This window comes from Podarcis erhardii (genome assembly GCF_964252035.2).
Source record: "Podarcis erhardii genome assembly, chromosome: 9".
NCBI classification, from domain to species: Eukaryota; Metazoa; Chordata; class Lepidosauria; order Squamata; family Lacertidae; genus Podarcis; species Podarcis erhardii.
The window spans coordinates 7,965,762-7,981,387 of record NC_138512.1 but is presented as its reverse complement, the minus strand read 5'-3'; the positions used below and the strand labels follow the sequence as shown (position 1 = coordinate 7,981,387).

At 44.0% G+C, this 15,626-nt stretch overlaps 1 protein-coding gene across 1 annotated transcript in view; it reads left to right on the top strand.

Annotated features, from left to right (window-relative positions):
- The window catches only part of PROM1 (prominin 1), a 105,531-nt gene that overhangs the window by 47,013 nt on the left and 42,892 nt on the right, over window positions 1–15,626 (top strand). Inside the window, exons 5-8 of the mRNA XM_081876513.1 lie at window positions 2,835–2,861; window positions 6,986–7,191; window positions 11,895–12,015; window positions 14,308–14,371. Coding sequence (XP_081732639.1) covers window positions 2,835–2,861; window positions 6,986–7,191; window positions 11,895–12,015; window positions 14,308–14,371 — 418 coding nt within the window. The remainder of the gene's footprint in view (window positions 1–2,834; window positions 2,862–6,985; window positions 7,192–11,894; window positions 12,016–14,307; window positions 14,372–15,626) is intronic.

The window sequence follows — 15,626 nt, the reverse complement described above, 5'->3', positions numbered from 1 at the left end:
CGTAGATTTTATTTATGTAGCCCATGTCTTCCAATTCTGGAGAGTGGTTATTAAGCATCTGATATTGGTCCATATCTTGTTCCCCATTGCATTATCAACTCCAGAAGACACACACTACACACTGCACTTCCCATTTTAAAATAACTACTCCTTTTCAGGGGCCATCTTCCAAGTAGGGGGGGAGGGGTGTGTGCCATAGGCACAGGCAAAGATAGGATGAACTTCACTGAATGGCTTTCAAACTGTATTTCTTGATTATACATTCAGGAAGGGTAGATGACTGTCTTTGAAAGACAGCTTGCCCACTGCTTTCAATCTTTCCCTGTGATTACTGGCTACTCGGTGTGTTCCCAAGTGCATGGTCAGTTCATGAAGGGCGACACTGAGGTTTAACACTCTAAAACCTATTCCTGCATCCTTTGCAATAGGCAGGGTTGGAATGGAAGACTGCAGAAAGTGTTCCCTAAAGGCGGAAATCTTGAAAACCCACTGGCGTAAATTTATTTAAAAGATTAGTTGATTCTAACTTGGTGATTGGAATAAGTGCTGTGGGTTTATGCACCTCCTTCAGTTTTTGGTTTGTAGGCAGTCTTTAGCTAGCAAACCATTGTTTGTTCAATTTTGCCTTCGCAGCAAACTATGGTTATCTCACATGGCGGTAGGGAGGGGAGGTGCACACAGAGGTGATTCTGATTGCTAAACCGTGGTTTTTAATTGGCACAGTGACTTCTGAACTGAACCAGTCCTTTTACCTTTTCAAAGAGCATTTAAGTGCTTGTTTCGGGTGAAAAACTACCTGTAATTTTGGACGCCCACAGCTGTGGATGTATGCACCCATTCTGACTAATCAGAACATAGTAATTATGACTGCAGAAAGGCATGGTCATGAGGAGTGGCTGCAGCTTGCAAACCTTTGAGGGCTTTTTTTGTTATTTTGGGAAGAAGGAAACTCGAATTGTGAAATGCAAAACAAAGAGAAAATCACTTGAACTTCATAATGCTGGTTGTATAAATCATGGCATCATTCAGGTGTTTTTAACCATCAGTGTTGGAGTCAGTAAATCATGGGCTCCTTTTGAAAAGTTTTGTAGGTAGGAAATAGCAATAGTTGTGATTCCTTCAGGTTGCCGTATTTCAAAAAGTCTAAACCAGGAGCTTCTTAAAAATGCAAAAAAGGTGAACTTTCAATTGACTTGCCAGGACAAAGCACCACCTTTTGGAAATCCCCAATGGACATCAATTCCACCTTTGAAATCCCGATAATGTCCGGACAAATGGCAGACCTAGATTTTGCCTTCTTTTGACAGTATCTCCTGATGAACTCTTTGCTCAAATTGCGTTGGGGTTTGTACAACTGGCCAGTAGCAAGCAGTGCAGTGGGATAGAGAGGCTTACCTGACTTCCAGGCAAATCAGTTGCTGCTGCTTACCATGCAAGGTTGTGGGCAGGCTGGCGCAGTATCAACATGCCATCAGATTGGCCCTGCCGCTGTGTTTGCACCATGCTGACCACTGGCTTGCCGCTGCCTCTCCCAGTAAGCAGCAGTGGCTTACCTGCTTGAAAGCCAAGTAAGAATCTCTGTCCCATTACAGTGTATGCTGCTGCAAATAGCTATAATATACTTGTCTCCTGTGTGGATGTGCTTTGTGGAAAAGAAACCATTATTGGAAGTTTCCCAATATCCAGGCTTGATACAGACTTCAGAAATTTGTAAAAGCCTGCATTAAATGATAAGCGAGCTTGTGAAGTCATTGAATTCTCCCTAGCTTGGATAAACAAATAGAGGAGGAAAGTTTGTCTCTTTGCTCCATTTTTTCCTTTTTTCCTGATGCACTGGGTTTCAGTGCTGTGAGGTTTAAAACTCAAGGAATCACGGAAGAGCAACACCTATCCTAGGGTCCAGGCTTTGTGCCCTGGTGCACTATTCGAGAGACAGAAGGAGACAAACCATCCTTTGTGCCTTCATCACTACCACCACGACTGGGAAGGGAAGGGGGAGATTTTCCCAAGCCAGACAATAGGGTCAAACACAAAAGATGCCCTTGATAAAGAGTGACTTTCTCAGAACATCAAGACCTGTGCACATGTGCTCTTGTGTGTGTGTAGCATGCTGCTTGCACAGCTGAACATCACCCTCACTTCAAATTCTGACTCTTCCTCCAACTTAACACCTCTCCTCATGCAAGGTGATTCCTTCCCTGGTTTGAGGCAAACAGGAGTTTGTTGCTCCATTTGCCCAGCTGCTTCGATTAAATACCACAGGGAACTCAATTCCCTAGATAAGGTTGTGCAGTTTTAAAGGTGATAAACAACACGTCTTACATAACCATGTTTATTCAGAAGCAAGTCCTGTTGAATTCAATGGGACTTACTCCCAGATAAATGGGGTTAGGATTGCAGACTTAAGCGTAACATTCTCCAGGGTGTAAAAATAAAAGAGTGATGGAAAAGAGTAGTCCAAACAGTATAGAAATGAGTTGTTTTGTAGCATTCAGGTCAGAGGAATTGGGAAGAAAATGCCAGCTATTCTGCATCTGGCCCTCTTTGACAGAACACAAAGTGTAAATTGAATACAAATAAGTAAAAGCCATGAAAATCCTGAACCATTTGATTTTGCAAAATTGGCAAGATGCCTCTGGAACTACACTGCGTCATGGTTTTGAGTGTGAATACCTGATGTGCTAAAGTGCTCACTGACCTTGTGCATTGTTTTTTTACTTTGATGGGCATCGTAAACATTATCTTTGGGTGCTTAATTTATTGCTCACCTGCATTCTTTTTATGCATGCTGCCTCCGCATCATATATACTTTCCATCTGCCTTGACTTCCACAGCCAGAAAATGTTGTCCTCACCCTTCAGGTAAAACCTCTTATTGTTTCCGATGCACACTTTGTTTGGAAAAATATATATTCTCAACTAGGGTTGCCATATTTCAAAAAGTAAAATTCCTGACACCTGCAGGTGTCTAGCTTTTTCTAGGAGACCACCAAATTTTTTTTGGGGGGGGGACAAACCCAAATTGTTGAGCTTTTCGGGGGGAAGCTTTGGGAACTGTTTCTGCTGCTTTTTCCATCGCGATGCCATACATACTGGTTTTCCCAGACATTTCACCAATTCAGCAAAATTCCCCCCAGACGCCATTTTTAGATCTGAAAACTAGGACATGTCAGGAATTTTCCTGACGTATGGCAAGCCTATCTTAACTAACATGTAACCTCTTCTGATCATGGGTTCTAACATTTTAGGTGGAGTATTTTCAGAATTGTTAATTTGGTTAGTTGGTATATTTTGTTGTGGTTTTCGAAAGGAACCTAACCTTCCCATTTCCCGCTATCTAACAAAAATCCTTAACTCTCCTTGTTACTGTAATTAGGTCACTGGTATAAATGGCCATGTGTTGCAGTTGTTTGCACTTAGAGCTATTTTCATTGAGGAAATGGGGGGATCTGAAGCAGATTCACTGGGAGTAGAACTGGAGCATGAGTAAATGTAGCTGGTGGGAAACTGACTTACAACGAGCCCTGGAGGAAGGTGTCCGACTGCTCTTCTCCCTCCCTGCTTGTGATAGGCGGACACTCACAAATGTGTAATAGCAGTGGGAGAGAAGCCAACTAATCTACAAAACAAAAACATTTTCCAAGTTGGTAAATTAAAGCGATTCACAGAATAGTCACCAGGACAATGCACTGCCCAGCTAGCATCAAAAATCAAGGAAGGGTCTTCAGAACATGCAGGTCTCCTGCTAGATCAACAGTTTGTCTAGACCAGGGGTCAGCAAACTTTTTCAGCAGGGGGCCGGTCCACTGTCCCTCAGACCTTGTGGGGGGCCAGACTATATTTTGGAATACATATACTGTATAAACAAATTCCTATGCCCCACAAACCCAGAAATGCATTTTAAATAAAAGCACACATTCAGCTCATTTAAAAACACCAGGCAGGCCCCACAAATAATCCAGAGATGCATTTTCAATAAAAGGACACATTCTACTCATGTAAAAACACGCTGATTCCTGGATTGTCCTTGGCCAGATTGAGAAGGTGATTGGACTGGATCCGGCCCCCAGGCCTTAGTTTGCCTACCCATGGTCTAGACCAGTGTTTCCCAACCTTTGGTCTCAAGCTGTTTTTGGACTACAATTCCCATCATCCCTGACCACTGGTCTTGCTAGCTAGGGATGATGGGAGTTGTAGTTCAAAAACAGCTGGAGACCAAAGGTTGGGAAACACTGGTCTAGACCATAGCTGTCAACGTTTCCCTTTTTTAAAGGGAAATTCCCTTATTCCGAATAGGATTCCTTGCAAGAAAAGGGAAAAGTTGACAGCTATGGTCTAGACCAGCTTCAAGGTTTTCAGCTGTGACCAGCCAGATGCTTCTACAAAGTCTACAAGTAGCATATGAAGTCATTGGCTTTCCCCTGCTCTTTCCTACCCAGAAATGGAAGATCCTGAGTTTTGCTTCATTCAAGGAAAAATAGGTATATAAAAAGGAGAAAGAATTCAGGAAAAAGTATTCAGAAGAGTGTGGAAATATAGACTGTAAAGGGGCCCTTTAAAGTGAGTCCCAAAGCTTCCCTCTTCAAAGGTCAGATTGACGTTGCTTCAGAAAGTTGCACAGGCAGTAAAACTAGGCTTAGCTAGATTGGTGAAAAGTCCTAAATTATAGGACTCTTGAGTATAGGAACTCAAGAGTGGCTTGTGAGAGCCATGCAATGTGAGCTTGGAACAACCAACTCAGACCTCCTCACATGCTGAGCTTGTCAGGTAGAACTGAGCAGGACAGCTTACTCTATGGTATGAGCTCCTTCATGCATTATTTAGACGTAAGCATGTTGGTTATAAGAGGCTGGTTATCCCACAAATTGTATAGTGCTGTCATAGCTGATAGCAAACAATGTCTAACCCCTTTCATAAAGCTACTAAGGCAGAGGTCACCATCACATCTTCCAGTTGCGAATTCCCCAAGCTAATTGCATTGTGTGAAGTTTATTCCCTTTTGACCTTAAGATGAGTTTCTTCTGTGACCCCAAGTTCTTCCCAGGCGTTCTTATTTATGTGTGCAAGACGTGCACACCAGTGCTTGGCTTCAAGGCATCCAGCTACCTTTCCTCATGGTTGCATTTCTATCTGTAGGGATATTTCAATTCCTAGCACCTAAACTGCAGTACTCCTGAGTTCCTATTTCTGTCTCTGACTTGGAAATCCCTTCACGCACTGCTGAGCTGTACTAGTGTGGCTCTTTTGCTACCTCTACAGTCGCTTTCATGCTGTTTTAGGTTATTTCTAAAAGTGCTGATCTGGATCCTGTATTTACATACCACATAAGCAGTGTACCTCTAAAGGCAGGTAAATGCCAAAGAACGAGCCATGTGGGTGGATCCATTTACACCTGAACCGATATGGGGGGAAACTGCAGAGGCTGCAACAACCACGCTGGCTTACGTTTATGTTGAAGTACATTATTGCAATTGTGTGGAATGTCAGAAAACAGCCCAGAGTGGTTTCAGTGTGCAGTTCTGCTCTGCAGCACTTTTCCTTTCTGGAGCTAATTTACCCTTAACATTTTGTTAATTAACTCCTCAATCACATGCCTGCATGTGGGGTTGCTTCAGAGGAAACAGGCTTGAAGGAGCAAGGGAATGTTCACTAGTATGAAATAAACCAGCCCTATGTCTTGCATTGGGACGTGGGTGGCACTGTGGGTTAAACCACTGAGCCTAGGACCCGCCGATCAGAAGGTCGGCGGTTCGAATCCCCATGATGGGGTGAGCTCCCATTGCTTGGTCCCTGCTCCTACCAACCTAGCAGTTCGAAAGCACGTCAAAGTGCAAGTAGATAAATAGGTACCACTCCGGCGGGAAAGTAAATGGTGTTTCCGTGCGCTGCTCTGGTTCGCCAGAAGCGGCTTAGTCATGCTGGCCACATGACCTGGAAGCTGTACGCCAGCTCCCTCGGCCAATAAAGCAAGATAAGCGCCGCAACCCCAGAGTCGGCCACGACTGGACCTAATGGTCAGAGGTCCCTTTACCTTTACCTTTTTATGTCTTGCATTGCTCCTCATAACCTGGGGAGGGTTGCTGACTAGGATCGCCAATGGTCAAGGATGGCGCCGTAGTGTGTCTTGCTACAACTAGCGGAAGTGGAATAAATTAGGCAAAATAAGAGAAGTTGTGTTAACTTGAGTAGAATCCTAGAGTTGAAAGGCACCCATGCATCATCTACCCTCCTGCGATGCAGGAGTCTCAGCTAAAGCACCCGTGACAGATGGACATCCAACCTCTCTTTAAAAACTTGCAAAACTCGGGGGGGGGGGTAGTGCAGAAAGCACATAGTCTTGTATCAACCAAGAAAGCCTTTAGGCATGACTTCTTTTGAGAACTGTTGGTTTAATGTAGGATTTTCCAGACTGTGTTCCTTTTTGCTGCACTACAAGAACTCCTAACACAGGCAACTTTTCAAAGTGTATTTTGGGTGGGACGGGACACTTAGTGCAGCGGTGTCCTTCCTGGCCTCCAAATTGGAACGGCCAGCTCGCTTCTTTCTTGGACTAACAAATGTATTGTTTTTATCATTTTCCAGAACAATGAGAAGGATTCTTCTTTGCAACTCCAGGATATCCTAGTTAATAATTTACAGTTGCAGCTCAAGGATGGGATTATGCTGCTGCTGCTAGAGTTTTCCTGCGGCTCTTCTCGGTAGTGTGGGCTGCATCCGGGAATGTGCATCATTCACCCCTTGGGATGATGTCAGTTCCTTTAGCTGAGAAAGCCGGATCAATACTGCACAGTGCCTCTCCAATTGGGCAAAAGTTGTACTTCCATCCAGCGTGCTGATTTAGTTAGTCAAGGCACCATTCAGCCCCTTTCATCGCACAATTCTTTTCCTCCAGCATGTAGTCTGAGTTCGGTTTTGAAACTATGTCTGTAATGTGAATCTCAGTTATAATATATCTGCTTTTGCTATTGTTTCTGTCCGCATTGCAGGCAGTTTACTATGAGATCGGTTTTATAGTCTCTGCTGCTCTGGGAGTGCTGTTTGTTCTGTTGCTGCCTCTGGTGGGGCTTTGCTTCTGCATGTGTCGTTGCTGTGAGAACTGTGGTGGGGAAATGCACCAAAGACAGAAGAAAAATGCAGACTGTCAGAGGGGCTGCTTTGCTACAGTACTTTTCGTTGCCGCTTTAATCATCAGGCAAGTATAGCCAAGCTGTTCACAGTGTGAATTTTGCTTTGCCATATAAGCAAGGTGGGTTAAGTCTGGTTTATTATTTATGGAGTTTTTATTAGGCTGGGAATAATGTGCACAAGCTTAAGGGAGATAAAAGTCACTAATTAAAAGAGAGCCGCTCTGTTTGATGCCCACAGGCTGACTGCATAACTATGCTGAAAGATCTGGAGCCAAGCTACAGGATCAGCAGGCCCATTGGATGTGTTTAGTTGTTAGAATGTACCACTTTGTACTAATGATAGTTGAGGATATAGAATATTGTTACAAAGGCCACCCCCCCCCACTCTCTGCCAGATTCCAGGGGGTTCCAGGCACTCACCCAGGGTCTGTGTTCCTTTGGAGAATTGAGACATGACAGAGACTGTCATGCTTTAAGAAATATGGTTTATTCACCTATTTACACCTTCAGTCTGCATGGAGGTAATTCAGATCTAACAGCATGGTCATTTCAAAAGGAGCTTGTCTCCCACAACAGTGAAGCTCTGGAGTCCAAGCCATCTTGGCGTCCCAGCCAGCCTTCAGCCAGCCTGCCCAAGATGGATCCCATTCTTTCTTCTCCCCAGAACATGTTACTGAAAGGCTCCCTTTTCCTGTCATCTCACACCCAGTTACCTCCGCCCCATCAGTCTCCCCAGGCCAAAGGATTCTTCTCAGATGGCCCATCAACACCTTTTGTCATGTTAACAGATTTGCTCTTCAGGAGGCCAGCCAGGCTAGTTTGCATAAGTCAGCACTGAGATTCCTTGTCTGACACAGCTCTGGATTTTGTACTTTCATCCATATCCCAATTAATCAAACCCCCACAATTTATTAATTTCCAGGGTTTAGTGGGGTCCCCCTCAAATCTATCTTTTAATACATTCCCACTCTGCAATAGCAATACCATTACCAAGGAAAAGGTTCTAGGATAGCTAATGTTGTTTATGTAGGATTTGAATGTGAGGAGACGATAATTCAGTCAGTCCCCCAGGTGACGCCTACAGTGGTACAATACAGAAGAGAATAACATCATGTGAGACTGCTGACCATACCGCTTCTCTATATGATTATTGTTCTGGAACTGAGTGCGCAAGGCTTTTGCCATTTTTTTTATAAGAACTGCCTGTGCTAGCTTTTTCACTGCAAAATCAATGTATCATACCTGCATCAATTTTAATTTTGTATGTCATAGCTTTCTTGAACAAAAGGCTGCTTCCGTTTTCATTCTGAATGTATCCGTTTTGTTGCTGAGGATGGGCAATGCGAAACTTGATCCTGCTTTTTCCTTGTGAGCTAGAAGCGCTCAGAACCCCTGGCCCCTTCATGACTAGACTGTACTCTCTAACATAACAAAACATGTCTCCCAGTGTGGGCAACACAGCCTAACTTACCAATATATAGTGCTTTCTGGTTGATGGAGCTGACTCAGGATTCCAGAATTAAACCCTGGTTTGAACTTTCAGTCACCTTGAGTCATGTGGGCAGAAAGTAGATTGTGGTCCACAGGTGACCCACAGGCCATATTCTGTTGGTTCACCTAGCATCCTGTTCAGTGCTGGATTTAACGTGATGAACCAAACTGTTTACCAGTTTTTGGGTTATGGTCTTAACTCATTCCAATAGGAACCAAGGACAGCCTGCCTGTCTCTAACTGAAATGAGCATCTCTGCTCATTTTGTCTCTTAAACACAACTGATTCCCATTAACCTCTGTAGGCTACCTCTGTCCAGGACTACAGTCGGGAACGTTCCTAAAATGTCCTCTGTTCTTGTCCTTTCGTTCACCAGGGTTTTGGAAACAGATATCAAGGGTTATGCACGTATATGCACACAATCCTCAACATTTTGTCTAATTGTAGCTCTTTGTTTTCACCTAAAAGAAGCAAGTGGTTTCCATTATCTTGTATGGAAGAGAATAAAGGGTACATTTGTGGTTGCAAGGACCCATGGGGTCCGTGTCTTTGAGTGAGTAAACACACATGTAGGAGCCTTTGGCTTCTGGTGGAAGGGAACCAGAATCCTTGAACATTAAGCAGGCTTATCTAAAATATTTTGTTCCCCTTCCACGAGGGCAATTGTTGCCAGAAAAGAGGCTTCTGGGTATGTCTTTCCTTCTGAGTCCTGCCCTTTTTCTGAATGTGGGGATGTTCAGGGGGGCAGGAGAGGATATATTATTTATTAATATCCTTCCTAACTTGTGCTGGCAAGTTCCTTTCTGTAGCAGAGTTACATTCCCCTGCTTACATGCACAGCAGATAGCTGGTTGCAGGCTCGTGTGAGCCTCTCACTATTACACAATTCAATCTGTCTCAGATTGAATTGTACGTTCCTGGTAAATTCCCTTGAATCCCTCTTAAAAGAATAAAGACACCACAATCTTATGCCAAGTCAATAAAATAAGTTTACTCACATCAGTTCACAGTTGGATTCCTGAAGGCAGACTTAGTTACAAATATGTACATGTAGATCTATCCCATATGGGGGAATAATCCCAGTGCTTCTGCTAGCTGAAAGGTAGCAGAGCAGTCCTAGCTAAAAGCTGGTCAAACGAAGAAAAGTAAAAAAAAAGAGGGAAGTGTGCTGCGTGTCTCATCCTTTTGTAACCTGGACAGGTAAAGTCACGCCCACTTTCTGTCACATGCAAAAGGAAGGATGCTCCACCCAGGAGGAACAGGAAGTTTCTTACTGACTGGACCAAACATGTCTTCTCTAGCATTACAAGGAGTGTTGTACTTGACTTCCTCTCATGGATCACATCCCACACCAATTTGGGGCAGAGGCAGGATTTCTGTCTCTCTCCACCCCCCACCCCCCCGGTAACTGGCACTTTGACATACCAAAGTATGTGCACCCACCACCTCTTTGCTGAACATGTACTGTATATGGAAACATTTTTATATATTTAATGAAATCTTGCGCTTGTGCATGGGCCAGTTGGCTTCTCAAAGTGTGATTGAGTAGCATACTATCCTCATTTCTGGGAAAGCAAGGTCTCTAGTCATTGCTTTATTAAGGAATGTTAAGCAAAAGTTTGCTTTTCATATCACCAAACATGAAGGAGAACTCGGTTTAATAGTCTTCATAAATGTGATCAGTGGGGTGACTGGTTTTCCTCATTTTTGTAAAGTGTTTTTCCCACTCTGTTGGAGAGGCTCAAAATGAGAAATTATCAAAGTTTTGCAAACAGAAAACCTTCATGGTGCATTGAGCTGCTGACGTTTTTGTAGTGTGAGCACAAAGACCGAAACAATCGCCTCCAAAGAACATAGTTGTTACTGTAATTCTAGCCATGTGAATTGGAAATACACTTTTCATCTGACTGTCCATTGTGAAATGTTTTCCTTTTTAGAGGCAGCCAAGAATAGATAATAACCCCCAGTACAGAATGTGCAGGCAGCGAAACTGGAAAGCATTGCTTACCCTTGTAGGTGTCCAGTTCTGTGCCCAAGTCTCTGCCTTCTGCCAAATCATCTTGAGATAGTGGCATCCACAGAGCACAGCCCCACATAAGAGTCTTTGCTGAATCTTACCAAAGTCTATCTATTGCACCATCATTTCCAACCTTTAGAAGCCCACAAGTTGGATAGGAGGTTACATGAAACACTGTGAGGCAGGTCTAAGCAGCTGATGCCACGCAAGCCAATTGGACAGCTTTAAAAAAAATAAAATCCTGGGCCAATCCGTGGCCTTTAGTTCATAGCAAATTGTACCCTGTTAGATTCAAAGTACATATGAGAAGCTACAAAATCATGTCAAGGCTTTTTCCAGAGGTGACTTCTTCTTGCAACTCTAGATCAGAACGTAAGAGATGTCTTCATCCCCATCCTGCCAAGCTATATCAGAGAGAGGGATAAGCTGTTCATTTTCTTGTAACCCTTGACCTGTGGACACAATTTCTCCACTCACCTGAAGATGGGAGGAATCATCGTGATTAAAAATAAATGGGTTGAGTTGGCCTAAGGGCACAGGCTTCTCTGCTATTCTGTACCTTGAGGGCTTACAAAGGAATTATTAAGCTGAATTTGTGGACCACTACAGGTCCATATTTTAAGTCCCTATGTCCTTAAAAAAAAAAAAGCTTACTTATTCCGGATAGCAAATAATCGAACATTTTCCTCTAATTTTGTTGCTGTTTATGTATAGCTCTCAAGCTTTCCATTTGAGCGAATGCTTTAGTGTGTGCCCAGATTGTGACAAAATACATCATGGAAAACAATTTTGCAAAATATGGTTGAATGTATCAGGATATGTGCATGTTGAGCCCATGTTGTGACACTTCTCAAGATCCCTTGAGAAGTGGCAGTTCATGTTGACTTAGCACAATGAGAGTTGTTACGAGAATCATGGCAACTTCCCAGTTGTCTTAACATCCTCTTTTAGTTTGCTAGTCTTTAGCCTATGCATTCTTGGGAACTGGAAATATACACATATGTCTGACAAGTTGAAGCTAAAACTATTCTGGTTAAATAATTGGCACAAATGTCCAGTTAACTCTGTCCCAGCTACTTCTCTGACACCACATAATGGTTAACAGTGGATTATGTCTTGAAAGTTTGAATGTGCATTTTTATCTTCTTCATCAGATATTGTTCTTTTTGTAGATGTTAATAGTTTTACTCTGATTTGAAACTAGAACTATTTGGCAACAGTAAAGTAAAACCTTCGCTTTTCCTCCCCTTTTACACATAGTATCGGTGTGCTTTTTGCTTATGCTGCTAATCAGCACCTCACAAGTCAAGTCAGAGGAGCAAGGAAGCTGGTGAACAGTAATTTCAAAGACCTGAGGATTTTCCTGAATGAGACACCTGGGGTAAAGTGATACTTTCTTCGTTATAGCAATTAAGAAAGAAGGTGGGCACAGCGGTAATGCACATAGCAAAACTGCAGATTTCAGACATTATATCAAACAATGGCTTGTGCTCACGGTATGGTAGAACCCAAGCCACCATGAGTCGGTTTGCAAGTAACACCAGGCCAAACAATTCCTTAGTGTGAATGTGCAAGTGTACGGGCTCCCAGAAATGAACGTGCCTGTTTTTCTCCCCATCCTGGTTCGGCTGCTAGTGCTCTTTTGTGAGCCAAGTCATGATGTTCTCTCGGAACCTGGGTTCACAGTTTGTCTCGCACCAGGCAAGCTGTAAGCTCCCTATCCAAGAACAAACCTTATTTACAACTCGCAAAAGGGCCTGGGGGAATGTGTGGGTTGACTCCACCCTCCTGATGCTGCTGCACACACTGACAACACATGATTGGCTGAGGCAGAAAGGTGTACCACTTCGTTCCAACATGAGGATGGGAGCCTGACCAGTCCTTCACAGAATGGTCACCCTCCTTCAGACAGAGCTTGGGACCATTTCTGGTGTCCACAGCATCATCAAAGGGGTTGAGTTCACCCTTCACATTCCAGAGGAATATTTGCCAGCAAACACCAGATGCAGAAAAAAGATCAAGCTTTTATTTACCTTTCTAAAAGATTGTATATGCCCATGGCAACTGGAAAACCAATACACCTTGTTTTGGTGTGGTGTACATATGTTGGACATAGCTGTCAACCGTCCCTTATTTGGCGGGAAAGTCCCTTATCCCAGCGCCATTTCCCGCTGCTGTTCCTTATTGATTATGTCGCTTAAATTTCCCGGGTTTCAAAGGAAGCAGCTCCTCTCCCTCCCTCCCTGCCGGCCAGGGAGGAGGGAGGCTCCAACTGTGTTGCTTGGCTGCATTGCTCACCCAATAAGGAGTCTAAGAACGACTGGGGGGTGGAGCTTGCATGCCTTGTGCCCATCAAATCGGCCGCGTTGCCTGCGGAATCACCTTTGCTCAGCGCTTCCCAGCGGAGAGGTGAGGGTGGTTTTCCTTGCTGCATCCCCTTTGCCGGGTTGCTGCGCTGTGGGAACCACCATTTGAGGCTTTGTTTGGCTGCTGGCTGGGCTTTCTGCCTTTGGCTCGGAGGGGCTCAGAAGTTGAGCATAACTGTATTCTTAAAATCCCTTATTTTGGCTGCTGATCCCTTATTTTCAAATCTGTAAGTTGACAGCTATGATGTTTGATAGAACTATATAGTTACCGTATTTTTCGCCCCATAGGACGCACCGGCCCATAGGACTCACCAAGTTTTTTGGGGGGGAAATAAAGGGGGAAAAATTATTTCCCCCCCAGGCGCTTGTGGGGCCGGCAGCGGGGAGAAGCGCTCTTCTCCCCGCCACCCGCCTTCAGATCAGGTCCGGGGACAGCGGGAAGACGCGCTGCGCCTCCCAGCTGTCCCCGGAGCTTGCGGGGCTGGCAGCAGGGAGAAGGGCTCTTCTCCCTGCCACCCGCCTTCAGACCAGGTCCGGGGACAGCGGGAAGACTCGCTGCGCCTCCCAGCTGTCCCCGGAGCTTGCGGGGCTGGCAGCGGGGAGAAGCGCTCTTCTCCCCGCCGCCCGCCTGCAGACCAGGTCCGGGGACAGCGGGAAGACGCGCTGCACCTCCCAGCTGTCCCCGGAGCTTGCGGGGCTGGCGGCAGGAAGAAGCACGCGTCTCCCCGCCGTCAGCCTCCAAACAACATCGGGAGACAGCGGGATGGCGGCGTTCCGCCTCCCCGCTGTCCCCCGACCTTGTGGGGCTGGCGCTGCGGCTCTCCTGAAGCCTGGAGAGCGAGAGGGGTCGGTGCGCACCGACCCCTCTCGCTCTCTAGGCTTCAGCGAAAGCCTGCATTCGCCCCATAGGACGCACACACATTTCCCCTTCATTTTTGGAGGGGAAAAAGTGCGTCCTATAGGGCGAAAAATACGGTAATTGAAGCTTACTGCATAAAGCAGTTATTCTTGGATGTGTTTTAGATTGCAGAATGCATTTCCAAGATCAGACTGACTATTGTGGGGACAACATTTTTATAGAAGCCAAACCTATAGTTGTGCTTGATTTCTTGCCACCTCTTCAGGTGTTCATTCAACAGGCCACTCAACAGAATAATCAAGGCTGTCTAATTAGCACATACATTAGAGAACACCTTGTCCCAACATGGAATAAACTGTAGGAAGGAGCTTGCTGCTGATATGTATTGGGGTGTTCTTCTATATGTTTAAAAAGTAACATTTAAACCATTAATTATTTTATCTTGCAGCAAATTGACTATTTGGTGAGTCAGTATGACACTACCAAGAAGAAAGCACTTTCTGACCTTAATAGTAAGTATAATCAACAGCATTTCATTGGAGTACTTAAAACTTTCCTTAGGGAAACCACTGTTCTCTCAATCTCAGCTCCCCTGCATGAAATTTGGAAACCTTGCAGCTGAAATACATCATATAAATTCTAAATACAAGTTATAATAACCAAGAAAATACTGAAGTATTAAATAGCAGGTTTATGTGTTAAAAGAACGAACCTAGGTTATTACCAAGATCTGAAACAAACTTGTGGTTGTAAGTGGGTTATGTTAAACACCAAGAAAAATTATTTGGGTAATATCCAGCTAAGTTACCTGGAGTAAACCCATTGAAAACACATGGGACGTAAAGTTACTTGAGTCCATCAATTCCCGTCAGTCTATTCCACCTACGACTAACATTGAATATAATGAAACAACATTATCATTGCTTTGCTCCAGTCGTGCTCAGTTTCAGCTAGAAAAGTAAATTCTTATCTGCTTTTTAAAGAAGGGATTCTGTGTGTGTTCCTTAGGGAATTCTCTAGCACAGCATGAAAGTCATACCTGAGCTCTTGGAATGGAGTGTATGCATGGATATTTTTCATGTGAGATAACAAGCAGAAGAGAACCACTAGCTACTGTAATTTTGATCATTTATTAGAATTTAGAATGCAAACCCTTGCCATTTTATATAAGCATCTTCAAGGTGACTTGCAAGCGTTAAAAAAAAAAAACCTATTAAAATAAACAACAATAAAACCGTTGGGATAAAAGCAGCAAAAACTGCTAGAAACTAGTAAAGAGATTTTTTAAACCATTAAAAGCACAGGGAAATCGGGTTAACTCTGACTGATGCCAGGTAAACATCTTTAGGGAGGGAGTTTGGGTTACATACCATGGACAAGAGCCTCATAGTTTGCATCCACATTGCAAGATAAAACAGTGGTTCTCCAAATAAAGACATTCTTCCCTAAAGTGGAACATGCAGTTCCTGGAGGAGAAATGAGATCTCCCCCAAATTTCAAGGTGGCAAAGACTTCAGGACAGGGAAGAGACATCTGTCTTTATTCCTTTTGATCTTCATGATCAAACCTAAAAAATAGGGTGACCATGAGCAACTGAACTGCCGTGCTTCAATAAACATGAGGTCTGTTCGTACAGTTTCTCTTTAGAGCAAAGGCTCTTTTGGACATAACACTAAAAGGAAAATTTGTCTTTGCAACTTACTGTTTCTTGAAAGTCCTAATGATGGGAGTACTGGCAGTTGGTGTATTCTAGGTGGGTCATTTTAG